The following is a 21,481-nucleotide window of genomic DNA, read 5'->3' on the forward strand; positions in this document are numbered from 1 at the left end:
ACAGTCCATGGGATCGCAGAGTTGCACACGACTGAGAACTTCACTTAAGCCATTATATGAGGACTTGAAGGGACTAGACACAGAACCTGTAGACTGGATGGTCAGCTTACAGGAGCATTTGATCAGATTAGTTAACCTTAAAAATGCCTTCCAATATACTCTCAGATCAGTCACTCAGTCGTGTCCGACACTGTGACCCCATGGACTTCAGCACGCCAGGCCTCCCTGTCCATCACCAACTCCCGGAGCTTACTCAAACTCATCTCCATTGAGTCAGTAGTGTCATCCAACCATCTCATCCTCTGTCGTCCCCTTCTCCTCCTGCCATCAATCTTTCCCAGCATCAGGGTCTTTTCCAATGAGTCAGTTCTTTGCATCAGGTGACCAAAGTATTAGAGCTTCAGCTTCAGCATCAGTCCTTCCAATGAACATTCAGGACTGCTTTCCTTTAGGATTGACTAGTTGGATCTCCTTGCAATTCAAGGGACTCTCAAGAGTCTTCTCCAGCATCACAGTTCAGAAGCATCAGTTCTGCAGCACTCAGCTTTCTTTATAGTCCAACTTTCACATCCATACATGACTACTGAAAAACCATTGCTTTGACTAGATGGACCTTTGTTGGCAAAGTAATGTCTCTGCTTTTTAATATGCACCAATATACTTTAGGTACAGACAAATGCTGTTTGATTCTATTTACATGAGGTACCTAGAATAGTCGAATTCATAAAGTCAGAAAGTACACTGGTAGATGCCGGCGGGTGGGGTGGGAAAGGGGAATGGTGAGTTGGTGTTTAGTGGAAACCGAGTTTTCCTTTAGAGAGATGAGTCTGGGAGTTGGATAATGGAGATAATGTGAATGTACTTAGTGTCACTGAGCTGTACAGAGATCAAATATGGTTAAAATAGTATGTTCTGTATTATGTGACTTGTACCACACACAAAAAATTTTTTTTAATGTTTTTAATGACCCTGACTAGTGCCCCAGCCCTAGAGATTCCAGATCTAAACAAGCTCTTTACTCTGTTTTCCCCAGAAAAACAGGGATTAGCCCTGGGAATTCTTGCCCCAAAGGTGGGGACCAGTCCCATGGCTGATGGCATATCTCTCCAAGCAGTTGGACCCAGTGGCCTCCAGCTGCCTCATATTTTGTGAGCGGGGCCTCCAGTCAGCCATTGGTGTCCCCTAATTTCTCGCAGATGGGTAGAAGCCTTTACAACTAAGACCGAGGGAGCCCCAGAAGTAATAAAGGCATCACTTACGGAAATAATTCCTCAGTTGAGACTTCCATGGTCTTTACAGAGCAGCCACAGTCCCTTTTTTGTGGCTTGGGTCACCCAACTAGTCTCTCCAGCCCTGGGCATTTGCCCCCACCGCCACACTGCCTGGAGGCCTCAGTCGTCAGGGAAAGTGGAAAAGGTAAATCAAACTTTAAAAAGAACCCTGGCTAACCACTACAATATTGTAAAGTAATTAGCTTCCAACTAATAAAAATAAATGGAAAAAAAAAGAAAAAAAACCCTGGCTAAACTTTGTCAAGAGACACCAGAACCGTGGACAAAGCTTTTACCCACAGCCCTCCTGAGAATCAGGGCAGCATCCAAAACAGGGCTAAGGCTCAGCCCCTTTGAAATGACTGGTGGTAGGTGGGCCCTTTGTTCCTTCAGATATTTCGGTGGACACCAGAACCAGTGAGCTCACTAAGTAACTAAGTAAGTGAGGCCACGCAGTCATATCCGACTCTGCGACCCCATGGACTGCAGCCCACCAGGCTCCGCCGTCCCTGGGATTCTCCAGGCAAGAGTACTGGAGTGGGTTGCCATTTCTTTCTCCAGGGGATCTTCCAACCCAGGGATCAAACACAGGTCTCCCACATTGCAGGCAGAGACTAACCTCTGAGCCACCAGGGAAGCCCATAATTACTAAGTAACTGCTGCTGCTAAGTCACTTCAGTCATGTCCAACTCTATGCGACCCCATAGACGGCAGCCCACCAGGCTCCGCCATCCCTGGGATTCTCTAGGCAAGATCACTGGAGTGGGTTGCCATTTCCTTCTCCATACTAAGTAACTAATCAGGGACAAATCCAACAGGGATTTCATGGGGAGGGGTGTGGTTCCCTACCTTGAGGCAGCACTTTGTAACTTGTCAGATATTCTATCCCTTCTGGCCAGGGTCACAGGGGATCCCTTAATTCCATAGCAGGTGTAGTGATGGGGACAGATAGCCCTGGACTGTCTCCCAGCTGAACAGGGAGGGTCTGTGCAGTTATCAATAAATTGTGCTGCACCTGCCTCAACACCACTGACCAGATGGAAGAAGGCACCCAAAAGACATATGAACAGGCCCAAAGGCTACACACTTTCAGGAAGGGTAATTGCAATGCCAACCCCATGTGACCTGTAGTCAGAGGGGTGTTATAAAATACAACCTGGTTCCTGCCCCTGCTTGGATCTCTGACCACAATAATGGGTTTGCTGATTTTTGGCCCCATCCCTTTTTAACCTGCTTGTTAAGTTCGTTTCTTCAGGTTACAACAGTGTCACCTACAGATGACGATATACCAGGGATTTCAACCCATCCTTCATGACAGTGGGCACCACCAACATCCACGGGACGGGGCTTCAGCCTCCATCTACTCCCTGCTCTCTATCTCTGCCACTGTCAAGGACCCGAGACCTCATCTCTAACAAAGGGCAAGGTGATCTGGGCCTCACAGGCAGGCACAATGCCCCCGCTCAGCTTGAGGCAGCTCCAGAAGACAGATCATGGACCCTCTGACCCTTAAAAATATCTGAAGGGCGCAGATTCCTTGAGAAGGGAAATGTTAGAGCAGACCATTAGCCAGACATGAGCAGAGAAGGAGGCATGGGTCAGGTGACCATAATACATCTTGCAATGACAGGGGTCCTGGAGCAAACACATAAAAGTGGGAACTTCTGGGCTAACAGGAGACCATACATCTTGTGAGAACAAGGGCCCTGAGGCAAAGAAAGAAATGCAGGAACCTCTGATCCGAATGCAACCTTTTTCTCACTATGCCCACATTAAAACAGAATTTAGCATTGCACAGAGCGCTACCCACCATGCACCTGTGCCATGACAGATCCGAGCAAGACTGCATAAGGACAGAAACTCGCCGTCCTTTTGGGAAGGTGGAGCTGGGACAATAACCCAGAAATTACCCCCCAAACCTCTTCCTCCTGGATAAATATTCCACCCAATCCTTCACACCCCATATAACCAGCTTGCCAAAAGGACCTCACTGTGTCCCTTGAGCCTGCCCACACTCCCTCCTGAGAGTGTACTGTCACTCAATACATCTTTGCTTACTTGGCCTCCGAGTCTCATCTCCCAAATTCTTTCTGCAAGAAAACAAGAACCTACCGTCTGGCCACACAAAGACGGCCACAAACAGTTTATAAATGAATCAGTACAGCTGTATTCCAGTAAATCTTCATTTATAAAAACAGACAGATGGCCTGTGGGCAGTACTTTGCTAAGCCCAGATTTCTCCTACATCTCAGCTTCATCTTCTGGATTATTTTAGTGGCTTTCTCAGGTTTCCTGCTCTATTGTGTCTTCCTGGGGCTCTAGCGTGTACATCGCAAACCGCACTGGGATGATGTACAGTAGTTTAACCAAGAGTAGGATAATGTCTATTAACTTTCCCATCTGTGTCCAGGACTTGCTCGATTCTTACAGAAATATAGTTGATCATTTGCAGAAAATAACATTCCAGTGGCCATTAGGTATCTTTGCATCTCTTTTGCCCTAATATGTTTCACATTATTTTATAACTCTTTAAGTTTGCCTATGTTGAGGCCAGCTTCCAAACCTCACCCCCTTCCGTCTTTTGACTTTGCCAGTGTCAGCTCACAGAGCTGGATACAATCAGGGATATGGGGATGCGGCTGAGTTTTCTTTGCAAATTACTTGTAGGAATGATAAGACCAATCTTAGCATTAATTCCTGTATTGTCTACTGTCTGCCCTTCTCTTTCCAAAGCTGTACCCATTTAGTCAGATGCATTGTTACTGTCTTTCTGAACTACTTTTCTATTTCTTCTGAAGCATTCCCCTAAATCTGCAGTGATTCAGTCTTTTAAATAACAAAAATTTAAGTAGATGTTACAGTTAATATGTTTTCCCAGCTCATTCAATAGTATGCTGGTGAAGAATTTCAAGATGTGTCATTTTACCCACTTGTGTTATACATGTGCTGTGGCATCTTTTAGCTCCGACTTTACGGTTCTTTGTTTAATGAAAGCTTGGTGAGAAGACTGAAGCTGGGAACAAACCTGCATTTCCTAGTGTGGGTCCGTGTTGGGTCATGTCAGCGTCTCCACAGAGAGCTTGGAAATCTGTAAAGAGTCCAAGTTGTGATTCCAGTGCAGTCAATTCCCCACGTTAAACATCAAGACTCACCTGCATGCCATGTGCCTTCTATGAAATAAGCATGTCACGATTCCTACTATACCATGAACGTAAAGGCCACAGTCTAGCTCTTGACCTGATTCTCACATTTGTTGATTGCAAACTGCTCATGTGAAACGTGAAAGCAAGAGGTAACAGCTGACTTAGTTGCATTGGGTCCCATGCAAAGAGCACCTGTACAAAAGGTGAGATCTCCCCTCGTCCTCTGCTGGGCGACCTTAAGCCTGTTCACGTAACCTCTGTGCTTCCCTCCACTGCCTGCTTGCTTTGCAAGGTTGTTCTTGTGTGGATAAAATGAGATAAACTGAAAGGACACGAAGATGGTAATAATAAGAACACTGTTCCCATACTCCTAGATGGATATCACACTGGTCCTGCAGGTGAATAAAGGGGGTTCTGGCTGGACCCCTGGCCACCATAAAGGAAATTCTCTTCTTTGATTTATGCGTCTGAATGCTCCCCCTTACACTGTCCTGGAAGTCGCGTTCATCTAGATGCCCCCCGTCCCTGGTACATGTAGTATGTGATCATACTGCTAGACAACCTCAGGACTGGGTCATGGGCTTGCCTGCTCACACCCTCTCACCACCAAAGCTGCTTCTCAGAAGGGACGTCTGGCTTAGAACGTCACTTCCTAGAGAAGTGGCAAAAAGTGAAGGGACTTGTAAAGAATAAGCCCTCCGCAGAGTCTGCAGCTCCATTCGGCTGCCACAGGGTCCAAACGGTTCATGTTTGGTGTTTTTTTTTTTTAATGGAATGATGTGTCAGGGTGACATTTGACAGTTCACTGCTCTAACATTACAGAAAGCAAAGTTATCAGATGAGCCCGTACAGGCAAAAGAAGATTACACTAAGTTTAACTCCAAAGATTTCAAGACTGTGAAGGTACGTGTCCGGGTGTTAGCGGCATACTCCTGAATCCCGTGGCTGATGCTGCTGCATGGGGACTTCAGGAACGATTGCATGCTTGACTGTGATTTTATTGTTTTAACCATTAAGAATTATTAACTTGAGTTTCAGTGACTTTAGAACTATTTCAAAATTGTGAGTGACAGTGAAAGTATCAAGCAAGGAAGACCTTTTTACAGATAAAGAAAGGCAGAGTTATTAGCAAGAGTGTGCCTAAGCTTCGTAGTATAGTATATCCAGAGTGGTAGGATGGAGCAGAGGAAGGGACTTCAAAAGTAATGTTTTGTCAACTCAACTGCCTAGTAGCATCCCAGAAATTATGATAATAACAATTATTAACAACCCCATAATTCAGCAGTCACCTCAGTAAATATTTTCATAACATTCCTTACTAAGCTGTATCCTTCACATCATTATAAATACATATGTAGCTTTCAGAATTGGCATACATATGTATTGGAGTTGTGCCCTTTTCATTTAGCTCTGTATTGTAAAAATATTGATGTCATTAAGCTTTCTTCGAAAAATTAGAAATGGTCTCATGGTATTTAGTCACTGTTATTTTATTTCACCATGTAGAATATAATCTATTTAGTTCCCCTATTTTTGGACACACGTTATTCTGCTTCTTTTGTCTTAATGGAGTGATAAAACATTCTTACTTACAGTCTGCATCTCTATTTCATTAGACACAATTTAAAACTAAGAGCAAAGGCTTAGAAAACATGAGCTCTTTCCATCATTACTGAGACACATACATAGCTAAGAAGCTTTCCAAAAAGGTAGCAGAAATTTATCCCCCCAGCCATTACTGCTGATGAGTGTTCATCTCACAGTCTTGACAGCATTGAGTATTGGTTTTATTCTTGAGAATTTTGCCTGTCTAATTAGGTTACATTTCTTTGGGTAGAAAGGTTGTTTTTCCAAATGCTTATTATCTATCTGCAGTTTTACTGGTTGTCAGTTCATGTCTCTTGCCTGATTTTACATTAGGATAGTGATGTTTTTCTTGTTGATTTGTAAGAGCTCAATCTAAATTAAGGCTATTTACACTTTTCATGACATATAAAATACAAATCATTTTCCAGTTGTTTTAGCCTTTTCATTCAACTTTTGAACTGTTTTTTAAGCTTTTTGGAGGACTAAATATGGAAGTTTTTTTTTTATGATTTTCTCATTATTTTTAATCTTAGGCCTTGCCTGCCCCAAGATAAATTAATTCCACTTAGATTTTAGCAACACTTACTCTCCCTTAGGTTTCATGGTTTCTAGAAATTGTATTCTTTACACGTAATTTATCTAGGCATGGCATATCAGGGAATAATCCAACTTGAGACCTGGCTCAATAGCTGGTTATGTCAGGGCCTTCTGTGAGCAAGGATGTTCTTGAGTTTCTCCGTGAGGAATATTTCCGCCCCACCCTTCTGAGTGCTGCTTCCCAGCGTGTCGCCTTGGGCACAGCACCAGTGAGCTGCGAGGTTGAACCAGGATGTGAGTTAAGTGCAGGGGACAGAGGATCACTTGTCTCAGAGAGACTGTCCCTCTTCCCCATCCAGCCAAAACATAAGTCTAGTAAATGATAAGTGACAGAATGTAAGAAGCAAGTTTCCAGGGATCACATACTGACTGTGCCCTTAAAAGATACTTTGGCAGTGACTTTGTCTCACAGCTCGCCGGGAGACAGACGATTTCTTCTTTGCTGAATCCCGTCACTTATGCGTCTGCTGAACACTAAAGTACCATCAGCTGCTGTTTCCCTTCTGCCAGTACTTTGTTATAGGACATGCATGGCAAAACAAAACCAAACAAAAACAGTGACCAGGATGAGATAGAGTTTTAAAAGACAGAGTTATTTGGAGCCAGCTTTTTGGAAGGTGTTTTTCGTGGTTGGAGGAAAGGGGACAGCCATCCTGCTAGTCCCGGGCGCTGTGCGGCACAGGTTATCCTGTGCATGTGACCGCCCTGTCCTCGGTGTCCCAGAGAGCCTCCGAATGGAGTCAGACGGTAGCAGGCTGTGAATTATTCATCACGTGATGCAAGGCTGTAATTCCTCCCTCTGACAGTTGCTGCCTGTGTCAGTTCCATTGTTTGTTATTGCACTTAATATACCCTCCAGAATTTTCTCCCCGCAAGTAAACCATCAGTTGTAACATTCCACTTCTTAGAAGGCAGCAGTTTTATCTCCTGCCTGTTGACATACTTTGTCTCAAGTATGAATTCTGAGCAGAAATCAGAACTTTTATAAAGAATCACTCATGAGGCATGTTTTTAGCAGCATGCTTACCTCCCTGAATGAACCTTGAGACATGCATGGTCTTGTCTGATTTGCATGTGCGATTTATAAGTGTTACATTTGTAATGATTTTTCTCTCTTATTTTCGTTAACAGAAAAATAGCAAAATGACCGCAGCTCAGAAGGCTTTGGCTAAAGTTGACAAGAGTGGAATGAAAAGTATTGATTCCTTTTTTGGTGCAAAACATGTTAAAAAAAAATAGGAAAGATTTGAACCTTTGAAAGTGAAATTGAGCAAAAATACCTGCCTTCTTCATGTCCCACTTTCATCCTTCCTCCTTGCTACTATGCTTCCAAACCCTTAATTACCACCTTTTGAAAAAAGGTAGGATGAGGGCAGTTTTCAGATTCACTCGAACATTTCTTTGAATTTTGTGTTTCCTAAACAAAATATGGGAAAGTAATTGTGAAACATGGCTTATAGCCTTTGGAGTTTGATTTGACATCATGAAAAGTAATCAAGTGAGTAGAATTAACCTTTAGCATCACAGATTCCTCAATAAACTGACATGTGACAATGTTTGAGTGTGTGCTTGTTATTTTATGCCACTTTGCACATGGTAGCTTTGGCAATATGGTTTTCAGTATACAGACAGAAATCAGATTACACAACTATCAGATTAACTACTAATTTTTAAAAGTCTTTAATTTTTGGTAAGTCTTTTGTTTAATATATTTTTCTGTTTTATTAATATATATTCTTTGTAGAAAACAGATAAAAGTATACAATAGAAATTATAATCTCCTGACTATTACCTGAAGATAATATGATGCATTTTCTTCTATAATAATTTTTAAATGAATTATAGTAGTAATTTTATAACCTTTTTTCTTGATGTCATTTGATGAGCATTTTCCTAGGCTGCTATTCTTCATAAATATACTTTTTATTGACATTAATTTTTAATTATTTGAGTGTTTCATTATTTGATAATCATGGCCCTATTTTTTTAGATGTGGGTTTACTGATTCATAACCAGGTTTTTCAAGTATATACTTGTGGGAATATATTTCACAGAAAGGTTACAGGATCTTGCACTCTAACAAATGATGGTATATATCTTTGAACAGTATCTTTGAAGTTAGTGGGGAAAAAAAGCATATTAGTGTGACTTTAACTTATATTTTCCTGATTAGTAATGTTAATTGAAGAAAAACCCCCACAACCTACAAGTTGAGAGTTATGTTTTATTCGAGGCCCTCCTTACAGTTTACCTTGAATATCCTTGATTAGATTACCTTTTGAGCACCCACAGAAGTAATGCTGTGTCTTTCTTAATGCACTGTGTCAAGTCAAGAGTCACATGACCCAATACTAGAGATGTTAACTTTAATCACTTAATTAAGGTGATGTCCGCCAGGTTCATTCACCATAATGTTATTTTTCTCTTTGCAGTTAATAAATAATTTGTGGGCAAATACTCTGGGACTTAGAAGTACTCTATTCCTCATCCAGCACTCTCCTACATGTTTTAAAATAAACCTACTAACAGTTTTTCCAACTCCATCATTACTTCCGTATTCCATATTTATTCCTTTTACATTTAGTTGGCACTCCATTTATTTATTCATTTATGACTTTATATCAATATGGACTTGCAGGTTATTTTATCCAGTGAGTTAAATTACAATATTCTGTTCCTCATATTTCCCAGAAGGGTCAGCGAGAGTCCCTTCAAGCTGGCCAGTGAATCTTTTTGCTGCGTTTCCCTCATTTTTAAATACTTCCATTATTTCTTTTGCAAGAGGGTATCCCAGGCTCTTGATGTATTTTCCCTATCCAAGCCCTGGAATCAGCCTTTTTCCTAAGGAGTCAGGGTTCCTTTTAGAAAAGAACGGTATTTAGAAACCAAGATCTAGGCAAGAGGTGTGCTCATTGCTACTATTGATCTATGTGTGTTTAATTTTTTTGTAGATTTCCTTTATCATGCTAAAGAAGCTCTCTTTCGTTCACTGAAAACAGAATCATGAACAGGTATTGAATTTTGTCAAATAATTTTTCATCATCTATTGATGATCACACAGTGTTCCTTTAGTAAAGGAATATCTTTCAATAGGGCTACCCAGGTGGAAAAGAACCTGTGTGCCGATGCAGGAGACACAGGAGAATGTGGGTTCCATACCTGGGTCAAGGAAGACCCCCTGGAGGAAGAAATGGCAATCCATTCCAGTATTCTTGCCTGGGAAATCCCAAGAACAGAGGAGCCTGCCCATGGTGAAGAGGAACTAAAGAGCCTCTTGATAATGGTAAAAGAGGAGAGTGAAAAAGCTGGCTTAAAACTCAACATTCAAAAAACTAAGATCCCATTACTTCATGGCAAACAGAAGGGGGGAAAGTGGAAACAGTGACAGACTTTTATTTTCTTGTGCTCCAAAATCACTATGTGTGGTGACTGCAGCCAAGAAATTAAAAGACGCTTGCTCCTTGGAAGAAAAGCTATGACCAACCTAGACAGCCTATTAAAAAGCAGAGACATCACCTTGCCAACAAAGGTCCCCTTAGTCAAAGCTATAGTTTTCCCAGTGGTCATTTATAGATGTGAGAGTTGGATCATGAAGACTTGAGTGCTATAGAATTGATGCTTTCAAATTGTGCTGGAGAAAACTCTTGAGAGTCCCTTGGACAGCAAGGAGATCAAACCAGTCAATCCTAAAGGCAATCAACCCTGGATATTCATTGGATGGACTGACGCTAAAAGCTGAAGTTCCAATACTTTGGCCACCTGATGGGAAGAGCCAACTCATTCGAAAAGACCCTGATACTGGGAAAGATTGAAGGCAGAAGGGGGCCACAGGATGAGATGGTTGGATGGCATCACCAACTCAGTGGACATGTATTTGAGCAAAATCCAGGAGATAGTGAAGGACAGGGAAGTCTCGTGTGCTGCAGTCCAAGGGGTCACAAAGAGTCAGACACGACTGAACAACTGAGCAACATCTTTCAATATGTGAAATATAATGATTGATTTTTGAATGTTGAACTTCACATTCCTGGGATAAACTCTACTTGGTCTTTTCATATTTAGTATTGTGTTTTACTGCCTAATATTTTGTTAAGGGTTTTTGTATCTCTGTTCATGAGGGATATTGATCTAATTTTCCTTATTTGTAATGATTTTGTCTAGTTTTGGTATCAGAGTAACACTGGCTTTATTAAATGAGTTGGGGAATATTATCTCATCACCTGTTTTCTGAAAACGTTGTGAGATTAGTATTGTTTTTATGTTGGACGTAATTCACCAGTAAAGCCATTTGGCCTGTGATTTTTATATTTTCTGAGAAATTTTTTAACTACTAGTTCAGTTTCTATACTAGACGTAGAACTGTTCTGATTTTCTCGTTTTTCATGTGCCAGTTTTAGTTTTTAAAGCAAGGTATCTATTTCATCTAGTGTCAGATTCATTGGCAGAAGTTGCTTTTTATATTTTTATATCTGTGAACCTGTAGTGATAGTCCTTTCATACCTGCTTTGGTTATTTGTGTCTCTGTTTTCTTGATTATTCTCATCACATTGGGAACATTTCTGGCCAGTATTTCTTTAAATACTATTCTGTTCTCCACCTGTCCCCCTTTTTCTCTTCACCCCCTTGGTTTTTGGGACTCCAATCACAGGTATACTAAAACACTTGATATCCCATAGATCCTTTCATTGATTTCTGTTCTTCATGTTCAATTTTACCTTGTCTTTAGTGTTTCATCTTCTATTAACCTCAGTTAGTGAATTTTTATTTCATATATTGGAGTTTCTTCTCTAGATGTTCCATTTTTTTTTAATCTTCCCATTTCTCTCCTCATTGTGTTTTCCTGCAGATAGTTTGTTATAGTTACAATGCATGTGTACTAAGTCACTTCAGTCATGTCCAGCTATTTGTGACCCTGTGGACTATAACTCGCCAGGATCCTCTGTCCATGGAATTCTCTAGGCAAGAATGCTGGAGTGGGTTGCCATGCCCTCCTCCAGGGGATCTTCGCAACCCAGGGATCAAAGCCCTGTCTCTTATATCTCCTACATTGGCAATAGCTGCTTAAATCAATGACATTTCTGTGCTCATTTCTTCTCTTTTGTCTTTATATTTTGAAATAATTCTAGACTTATAGAAAAGTTGCAAAAAAGTAGAGTTTACATATACCCTTTACCCAGCTTCCTCTAACCATCCTGTGTAACCAGTACAGTTAAAACCAGGATCCTTACAGTAATACAGTTCAATTCAGTTCATTTCGGTCAGTTAGTCGTCTCCGACTCTTTGCGACCCCATGAATTGCAGCACGCCAGGCCTCCCTGTCCATCACCAACTCCCGGACTTTATCCAAACTCATGTCCATTGAGTCAGTGATGCCATCCAACCATCTCATCCTCTGTCGTCCCCTTCTCCTCCTGCCTTCAATCTTTCCCGGCATCAGGGTCTTTTCCTATGCATCAACTCTTCACATCAGGTGGCCAAAATATTGGAGCTTCAGCTTCAACATCAGTCCTTCCAATGAACACTCAGGACTGATCTCCTTTAGGATGGACTGCTTGGATCTCCTTGCAGTCCAAGGGATTCTCAAGAGTCTTCTTCAACACCACAGTTCAAAAGCATCAGTTCTTCAACACTCAGCTTTCTTCACAGTCCAACTCTCACATCCATACATGACCACTGGAAAAACCATAGCTTTGATTAGAAGGACCCTTGTTCCAAAGTAATGTCTCTGCTTTTTAATATGCTGTCCAGGTTGGGCATAACTTTCCTTCCAAGGAGTTTTGTTTTAATTTCATGACTGCAATCACCATCTGCAGTGATTTTGGAGCCCCAAGAAATAAAGTCTCTCACTATTTCCACTGTTTCTCCATCTATTTGCCATGAAGTAATGGGACCAGATGCCATGATCTTAGTTTTCTGAATGTTGAGCTTTAAGCCAACATTTTCACTCTCCTGTTTGACTTTCATCAAGAGGCTCTTTAGTTCTTCTTCACTTTCTGCCATAAGGGTGGTGTCATCTGCGTATCTGAGGTTATTGATATTTCTCCTGGCAGTCTTGATTCCGGCTTGTGCTTCATCCAGCCCAGCATTTCACACGATCTACTCTGCATATAAGTTAAATAAGCAGGGTGACAATATACAGCCTTGACACACTCCTTTTTCTACTTGGAACCAGTCTGTTGTTCCATGTCCTGTTCTAACTGTTGCTTTCTGAGCTGCATACAGATTTCTCAAGTGGTAAGTCAGGTGGTCTGATATTCTCATCTCTTGAAGAATTTTCCACAGTTTATTGTGATCCACACAGTCAAAGGCTTTGGTGTAGTCAATGAAGCAGAAATAGATGTTTTTCTGGAACTCTCTTGCTTTTTCAGTGATCCATCGGATGTTGGCAATTTGATCTCTGATTCCTCTGCCTTTTCTAAATCCAGCTTAAACATCTGGAAGTTCACAGTTCACGTGTTGCTGAAGCCTGGCTTGGAGAATTTTGAGCGTTGCTTTACTAGCATGTGAGATGAGTGCAATTGTGCAGTAGTTTGAGCATTCTTTGGCATTGCCTTTCTTTGGGATTGGAATGAAAACTGACCTTTTCCAGTCCTGTGGCCACTGCTGAGTTTTCCAAATTTGCTGACATATTGAGTGCAGCACTTTCACAGCATCACTTTTAGGATTTGAAATAGCTCAACTGGAATTTTATCACCTCCACTAGCTTTGTTCGTAGTGATGCTTCCTAAGGCCCACTAGAATGTGAAATTCCAGGATGTCTGGGTCTAGGTGAGTGATCACACCATCCTGATTATCTGGGTTGTGAAGATCTTTTTTGTACAGTTCTTCTGTATTCTTGCCACCTCTTCTTCTACTTCTGTTAGGTCCCTACCATTTCTATCCTTTATTGAGCCCATCTTTGCATGAAATGTTCCCTTGGTATCTCTAATTTTCTTGAAGAGATCTGTAGTCTTTTCCATAGTATTGTTTTCCTCTATTTCTTTGCACTGATCACTGAGGAAGGCTTTCTTATCTCTCCTTGCTATTCTTTGGAACTCTGTATTCAAATGGGTATATCTTTCCTTTTCTCCTTTGCTTTTTGCTTCTCTTTTCACAGCTATTTGTAAGGCCTCCTCAGACAGCCATTTTGCTTTTTTGCATTTCTTTTTCTTGGGGATGGTCTTGATCCCTGCCTCCTGTACAGTGTCATGAAACTCCGTCCATCATTCATCAGGCACTCTATCAGATCTAGTCCCTTAAATCTATTTGTCACTTCCACTGTATAATCATAAGGGATTTGATTTAGGTCATACCTGAATGGTCTAGTGGTTTTCCCTACTTTCTTCAATTTAAGTCTGAATTTGGCAATAAGGAGTTCATGATCTGAGCCACAGTCAGCTCCTGGTCTTGTTTTTGCTGACTGTATAGAGCTTCTCCATCTTTGACTGCAAAGAAAATAATCAATCTGATTTCGGTGTTGGCCATCTGGTGATGTCCATGTGTAGAGTCTTCTCTTACGTTGTTGGAAGAGGGTGTTTGCTATGGTGAGTACATTCTCTTGGCAAAACTCTATTAGTAATACAGTATTATTAACTAATCTCCTACCTTATTTGAGTTTCACCTATTTTTACACTAATGTTGTTTTGCTATTCCAGAATCCAATCCATCTTTCAACATTGCATTTAGTGAGCATATCCCCTCTTTTTTTTTGTAATGTGTCTCTCAGTCTTTCTTTGTCTTTCAATGACCTTAACACTTTGATAGTACTAGTCTGTTGTTTTCTGACATGCCTCTTAATTTTTGAGATACCTTGAAATTGTCCTGATATCCTATTTCTCATGTGATCATTTGATAACACTGGTAATTAATGATACTAATAACAACAAATACTGTGTAGCTTTTATGTGTTTGATACTGTCCTGAGCACTTTACAAACAATAACATGTAATCCCCACAGCAGCTGTAGTTGTGAGGCAGGGCGCCATAGGGGCCAAAGGGCAAAGGCTGTGGGAGAGGCTGCGTGCACGCCTGGATTTTCAGCCCCGCTGTAGGTAAGCTCCTTACGAGCAGGACCGCGCACTGTTCCCATTTGGGTGTTTCCATAACATTTTATGGAAAAATCCAAACTTTGGGGCCAACCCAATACATGATAGGTGGACAGGTTGAGTGATCTAACCAGTGTCCTCACTAATTGACACTTCACTTTCTTCCCCAAAGGGTCAAAGTCATGATCTTGGTCTGTCTTGGTCTTTTAAAATGTCTAAGCTATTATATGACCTTCTTTTCGGTCCTTGAACATGCCACACTGTTCCCACATCAGTGCCTTTGTGTGACAGTTTATCTTGTATACCCTTCCTCCAGGTCTTCACATGATTGCTTCCATCATGTCATTACTTCTTATCTCAAACATCATTTCTTCAGAGACCCAGTTCCTGACCTTCCTCCCTGCTGCCAACCCTCCTACTTGTCACTCTCCATCCCATCTTCCTCCTCACCCTCCACAGAGCCTTGCCTGACTAGGTCGCAGTTAATGACCAAAGCACCTCATGTGGGGCAGCAGAGAGCAGGCCTTCTATAAAGGCATGACGTATCCGGTTGATCAATTAATCAGTGTGAACTGAACACCTCCAAAAATGACCTACAGTACAACGTTGGGTTCCTTGACATGTTACCGCTGAACTTTGAAATTTAAGTTTGATTCTGATTCATTTTCAGTGGCGCGCTTAAATTTGAAGTCTAAGGACATATTCATAAACTCCTCATGTAGGCTTAATAGAAATGTGTGTGCTTGCTCGGTTGTGTCTACCTCTTTGTGACCCCAAGGACTGTAGCCCCCCAGGCTCCCCTGTCCATGGAATTCTCAGGCAAGAATACTGGAGTGGGTAGCCAGTCCCTGCTCCAGGGTGTAATAGAAATAAATAGGTATAATCTTTATCTCTGGATAAAGGGCTGTGAATTTTCTTCTGTCAGTTGATTAAACTGCTCTTACTGTAATAATTTTATCTGTGTCAGAACAGCCACAATTAGAATACATTGTTTATATCAGTGCTAGTGTTAATAAATTTGCCTTTACCTGACATTTAGAGATTATTCATATAAAGCCCATAACCCAAGTTATTGAAGTTTGAAAATTTATGTGGTCTGTATACTCCTGTCTCAGAAGTTTTTATTTTTTTTCAGCTTTATTGAGGTATAATTGACAAGTTTATATTATATATTTAAAGTGTACAATGTGATATTCTAATACACATGTACATCGTGAAATGATAACCACAACCAAGCTAAGTAACGTATTTATTACATCATACATTTACCTGTGTGATGAGAACCCTAAAGGTCTGTTTTCTCAGCAGATTTCAAGTATATAATACAGTGTTATTAGCTGTAGTCACTATGCTGTGCATTAGATTCCAGGAGCTTTAAATAAACGCTCACATCATGACTTAGCTATAGATTACATGGGAATTTGTGAGATCATCAATTTTGTCTTCCATATTTGAATTTACCTTTGATGTCAGGATGAAGATTCTTACTTGCAGTGTTGACTAGGAGTTGACTAGTAATTGAAAAATGAAATACTAAAGGTGTTACACATGCCAGATGCTCTTTGGGGGAATAATATGAGGAACAAATCAATGTGGGCTTATGTATGCATGCCAGTATACACAAATAGACACACTTATGCACACACCAGACTTATATAAAAGACACATGCACATACACATATATATCCTATACTTCTTTTGAGTGTAAAGAATTTCAAACTAGAGACTTTTTAGACTTTATTACTCAAACATTGAGGTTCCATACCTTCCTCAAGTCCTTTAGCACTTTACTTCTCTTACCTACCTCATTTATCTTTTTTTATGAATGTGCCGAGTTTGGAGAAGGCTTCAAAAAATTTCTGCCAACTGTAAAACCGCTTGTGTACACACACAAGAGCCTCCATCATTTTCATCAACCATATGCATTTCTGAAACTCATCTCAGATTAGCAACATTCTCTCCTTTTTTGTGCCTGATTTATCTTCAGTTTAAATTTTCCTTTTGCTCTGGCTCTCAGGCCCTCTCATCTTCCAGGTTTGTGCTTCTCTGGTTTTGACTCCCAAGGAGATTCCCCTCCATCAGGTTTAACATGGACGTCAAGTGGGACTCTCTTTCGTCGGTTCGGGTCTGTTTTTACTCTGCCGCTGTCCATTCCCAGGATCCAATTTCTCTTTTCGGGGGCCTTAGCTAGACACCAAGGCAATTTGGAAATGAGAAACTAAAATGTACCCATTTACTTACTAAATGCACAGTGTCTATACTGCATGCAAACTTACAACAATAACAGTGAACAGATGGAAGTGAGTGAAGTGAAAAATGACCAGCCATGTTTCAAATTAAGAAGTTTACTTTTAAAAAAGTAAAATAATTGGTCTGAAAAGACCAGTTAATTTAAAGGAACTGGATTTATATTCCTCATCCTGCCTTAACTCTGACCTGTGGACAAGCTCCTAGCAGGCCTGGCCCTCCGTGGTGTCTTCCATGTGAGGTGAGACTAGGTCACTGGGTGGTTTGATGTTCCGCGTTGTGGTCGCCGGCTGCTCCGGAAGCCTCTTCTCCACACTGTGAGGAGGATGCTCTTAGATGAGCATCCCTCTCAGGCTCACCGAGCATCAGGCCCTCCTCTGAGCTCCTTAGCTGGATTATCTCACCTGTTTTGCTGGAAGGAAATACACCAGCATGCTCGTCTGGCTGTTGTGTTCCTGGTATAGATTTGTTTCTTGTCTTCATTTTCCATAGATTACATTACTTTGCAGTGGAAAGAAATAAAGCAAATTCTTGGCAAGTAATAATAAAGATCGACAATGTGTTTTGCCCTTTTTAAGTGCTTTTCACATGCATTTATGTGTTTAAAATCCTTCCAGAAACCATGTGGCACAATTGGTATTATTTCCCCTGTTTTACAGTTGAGAAAGTAAGGTCATCTTATTTGCCCAAGTCGCGTGGCTAATAAATGAGCCAGAAGCTAAACTTAGGACCTCTGGCTCCCAAACTCTCCACACCAAATTAATTCCCTTTCCCCTAACCTCGACTTTTGTTATATCCTGAGAAGTCCCCCCTTCACCAGATTTGAAAGACAACCTCTTCACATAGGTTAAGGTTGACTTTCTTGGTTCTTGCGGCTGGTTGAACTTAACTGGCTGCCTTGTATCACGTTTTTTTGTTTTTTGGTGTTTTGTTCTTTTTCCCCAAACAATCCTTTCTCCAGGACTAACCCAAAATTTGGAGCTCTCCAGATATCACATTATACAGTTGAACCTCTTGGTGAAAAACAAGCAGCTCTGAGTCTAGGAAGGCAGGTGAAAGGCTATTTTCTAGTGTCCTTGGAAGATGTCCCACAGGGTTTGACATCATCTTAATAAGGAAGAAGCAATCAGATTCATACACCTTTTTATACACAGATTTATATACTCCTTGGGGTCATTAGACTGATGAAAAGTACCTTATGTTTAATAGTTTTACAGGTTTTACAGCAATCCTGTATCAGTAGTTAATCTTTACCACAACCTTCTAAGGCAGACCAGAGAGGTGGTGCATCCCTGTTTTATAGATGGTCAAAACGAAGTCACCCAGACTGAGCGGCCACGCCAGACACCGTTCTTCTACCCTCAAGCCCAGCCCTCTCTCTTTTCGGCCTTCCCAAGGTTCTTAGCATTCTGTGCACAGCTTTATGGCTGTTTATCCTTCAGTACCTGAAGTAGGAAATGGCAGCCCACTCCAGTATTCTTGCCTGGAGAATCCCATGGACAGAGGAGCCTGGCGGGCTATAATCTTTGGGGTCACAAAGAGTCGGACATGACTGAGAACAGATCCCTCAGGAGTCTGTTTTAATTGTGACTTTTATCCTAAGGAAGGAAAATCAGATTTAATCCTGCTTCTGTTCATAATGAATTCGGCAGGTCACTCATCTTCAGCAGTGCTGAGCCAGAATGCAAGTAAAGCTTCCACTTAGCCCATGCATTTGCATGTCAAGTCTCTTAATTCAGCTGTCAGCTTTTTAGCAGTTACTGTACTTTGGTTAATAAATGTTTTTGATGGTCTCATACTAATCAAGGCTATTGGAGGCAAGGAGGGGGCGGAGGGAAGCACCAAATTTACAGATAATCGGAGCCTCTTCAAGATGTGAAGAGAACTGTTGCCTTACACATGTGTTTTGATCAGAATGTGTAAAATTAAAGTTAGTCAAGTTCTTAGTTCTTTCAAAAGAAAAAAGGAGCCAAGGAATAGGGCTTAGATTCATTTCTTCTTTTAAGAGCACCCACTTTGTGCCAGTGTTGTCTGGGCACTAGGTGTTGTCTGTCCATGTGGCAGACAAAAATACCTGCCTTCAAGAAGTTCCTGCTCTAAGGAGGTGGACGGAGGGGCCGTCAGATGTTGCTGGGGAGGCTATGGAAGAAGCTGGACAGGGAGGTGGCCAGAGTCCTGGTGAGGTCGGGGGTCAGGAAAGGTCTCACCTCTGCCCCATCCTATCCGCATTATGGCATAGAAACCTGGCTTCCATCAACATCTTTTTTGATAACATAGCTCCACAATAATTATGTTTGACTTTTAGTTCTCAGAAACCAGCTTTCAATAGTCACACTTGTTCTGTGGCATTCTTCAGGGGGATATTAAGGACTATTACTTCTACCAGCAAGTCTGTATTCATTCTTTTATACATTGGATCTGCATGAGGAAAAGAGAAAAAATATTTAAGAATTATCCGTCTTAGAACCTTTTTGCATGTGTTTCTTGCATTTTTTTCCCTAAAATGAGGGTGTCCATTCCCTGACTATGGGCACCCTGAACTCTATTTTGTACTTTGTTCCCTTTGAACACTAGAAGGAAACTGGGTCTAACCCACCTCCTGCCGTCTAACATTGACCCTAGAATGAGGTTGCTAGATGGAAACCCCTTCCTTTGTCTGAAGTCTTCTCTCTTTTTATTTACTGTCTGAGCGGGCCAGGGTAGCCCATTTATAGTGTGTGTGTGTGTGTGTGTGTGTAGGAAATGGCAACCCACTCCCGTATGCGGGCCAGGGTAGCCCATTTATAGTGTGTGTGTGTGTGTGTGTGTGTGTGTGTAGGAAATGGCAACCCACTCCCGTATTCTTGCCTGGAGAATTCCATGAACAGAGGAGCCTGGTGGGCTACAGTCCATGAGGTCGCAAAGGGTCGGACACAGCTGAGCAGCTATCACTCCCTCATATTTCACCTGTTTTTGGCTGTGCTGGGTCTTAGTTGCTGCCCGGCTTTCTCCAGTTGCAGCGAGTGGCGGCTGCTCTTCCTGCGGTGCGCTGGCTTCTCAGTGCAGTGGCGTCTCTTGCGAGGCGCACAGGCTCAGTAGCTGGGGCTCCCGGGCTCTAGAGCACAGGCCCAGTGGTTGGGGCGCACGGGCTTAGTTGCCCCGCAGCGTGTGGGATCTTACCAGGTCAGGGGATGAACCCACCTCTCCTTCATTGGCAGGCAGATTCTTTACCACTGAGCCACCGGGAAGCCCAAGTGCGCAGCTGCTGGTCTCAGCACTAAACCCGCCAGCCTTGCTTTCCTGTTGTGAAGGTGCTGACGGTCCTCGGGGTGGCAGGTGGCTGCGTCTCCTCACCAGGATGCAACGTCTGCTTTCCTTTTCTCCCTAGGTGGCAGCACGAAGACAGAAAAGGGACAAGTGACAGCAGATCACGCAAGGCTCTTCTGCTTCTCCTGTGATTTAAGACACTCCCAAAGGGCTACATACAACTTCTTCTGCACTTTCTGGAAAATCACCAAATGCCAAAAGAAGCGTTTTCAAGGACTAATCAGGAATGCTTTATTTCTATGAGCAATACCACTAGTCCCTTCGAGCAGTGGCAACTCCCTGTGGAGGCAACTGTCATGGAACTAGAAAGCCCCCCGATTGTGAACCTGCCCTGAGGATTTCAGGCCACATCAGCGCTCTGCTGATCTACCTGCCATAAAGCTGTGGATTTTTACAGCCTAGTGCTTCAGATTGCAATACATCTGGAGGAGACGGTTCATTGTGAGTTTCAGGTCATTTCTTATGCCGACCCCATTGACCTGCACTGCTTTCCTGGGGTTAAGAGAGCACTTTTAGGTCAGCATGTGGTGACTGTAAGTACTAGGTTCCACACCAGAAGCTTTGACAAACCAAGTTTCTAGACTTATTTAGGAAAAGGAAAAAAGGATTTTCCTGGCAGTCCAGGGGTTAGAACTTGGGAGTTTTCATTGCTGTTCCCTGGGCTCAATCACTGGTCAGGAAACTAGGATCCTGCAAGCCCCTCAGTGTGGTTAAAAAAAAAAAAAGTCTGACCTTTCTTTACTCCTTATCAATTTTGGCAGCTTCTAGTTCATAACAATACCTGAACATGTGCATTTTATGATCTGCTGGGGTTGTAAACTTTGCTTCATTTTTAAAAGACTTGTCCAATATGTGCGTTATTATTATTATTTACAATGAGGGCATAAGATATGGGGGAAAGTTAAAGTAGATGCCAAAAAGTAATTTGGCGGAGAATTCTGTGCATAGTGAGTATGGTTAGGGGGCGGTGGGAGGTTTTGTGCAAACAGGTCAGGGAGTTCATGAACCTGGTGAGCTTGCTCTGCAAGAGGTGGAAGCCATGTGGGTGATCTTCGTGCCTCAGGCAGGACCCCAAACCTCTTCTTCAGGAAATAATTTTGCTTCTGATTGTCTTCCTCCATCAGGTAAGTAGGTTCTGGAAAGTACGCTGTAATTTTTTATATACGTCTTTCACACAGGGACCTTCAACACTCCCAGGCTTCTGGTGCTGATGCTTGTTGTATTTGTAGGGAATCCTCGCCTCCAGGGGCTTCCCTCGTAGCTCAGTCGGTAAGGAGTTTGCCTGCAATGTAGGAGGCCCAGGTTC

At 42.0% G+C, this 21,481-nt stretch overlaps 1 protein-coding gene across 5 annotated transcripts in view; it reads left to right on the forward strand.

Annotated features, from left to right (window-relative positions):
- The window catches only part of RNASEH2B (ribonuclease H2 subunit B), a 74,948-nt gene extending 53,935 nt beyond the window's left edge, over nucleotides 1-21,013 (forward strand). For 4 of the 5 annotated variants that reach the window (XM_070471275.1, XM_070471278.1, XM_070471277.1 and 1 more), the window contains 2 exons: nucleotides 5,237-5,317; nucleotides 7,730-8,154. In XM_070471275.1, the coding sequence (XP_070327376.1) occupies nucleotides 5,237-5,317; nucleotides 7,730-7,837 (189 nt within the window). In that variant the 3' untranslated portion in view covers nucleotides 7,838-8,154. Of the gene's footprint in view, nucleotides 1-5,236; nucleotides 5,318-7,729; nucleotides 8,155-20,236 lie in introns of those variants that run through there. The other variant, XM_070471276.1, reaches the window with a different exon arrangement.
- The last annotated feature ends 468 nt before the right edge of the window (nucleotides 21,014-21,481 follow it).

This window comes from Odocoileus virginianus, chromosome 8 (genome assembly GCF_023699985.2).
Source record: "Odocoileus virginianus isolate 20LAN1187 ecotype Illinois chromosome 8, Ovbor_1.2, whole genome shotgun sequence".
In the NCBI taxonomy this organism is placed as follows: domain Eukaryota; kingdom Metazoa; phylum Chordata; class Mammalia; order Artiodactyla; family Cervidae; genus Odocoileus; species Odocoileus virginianus.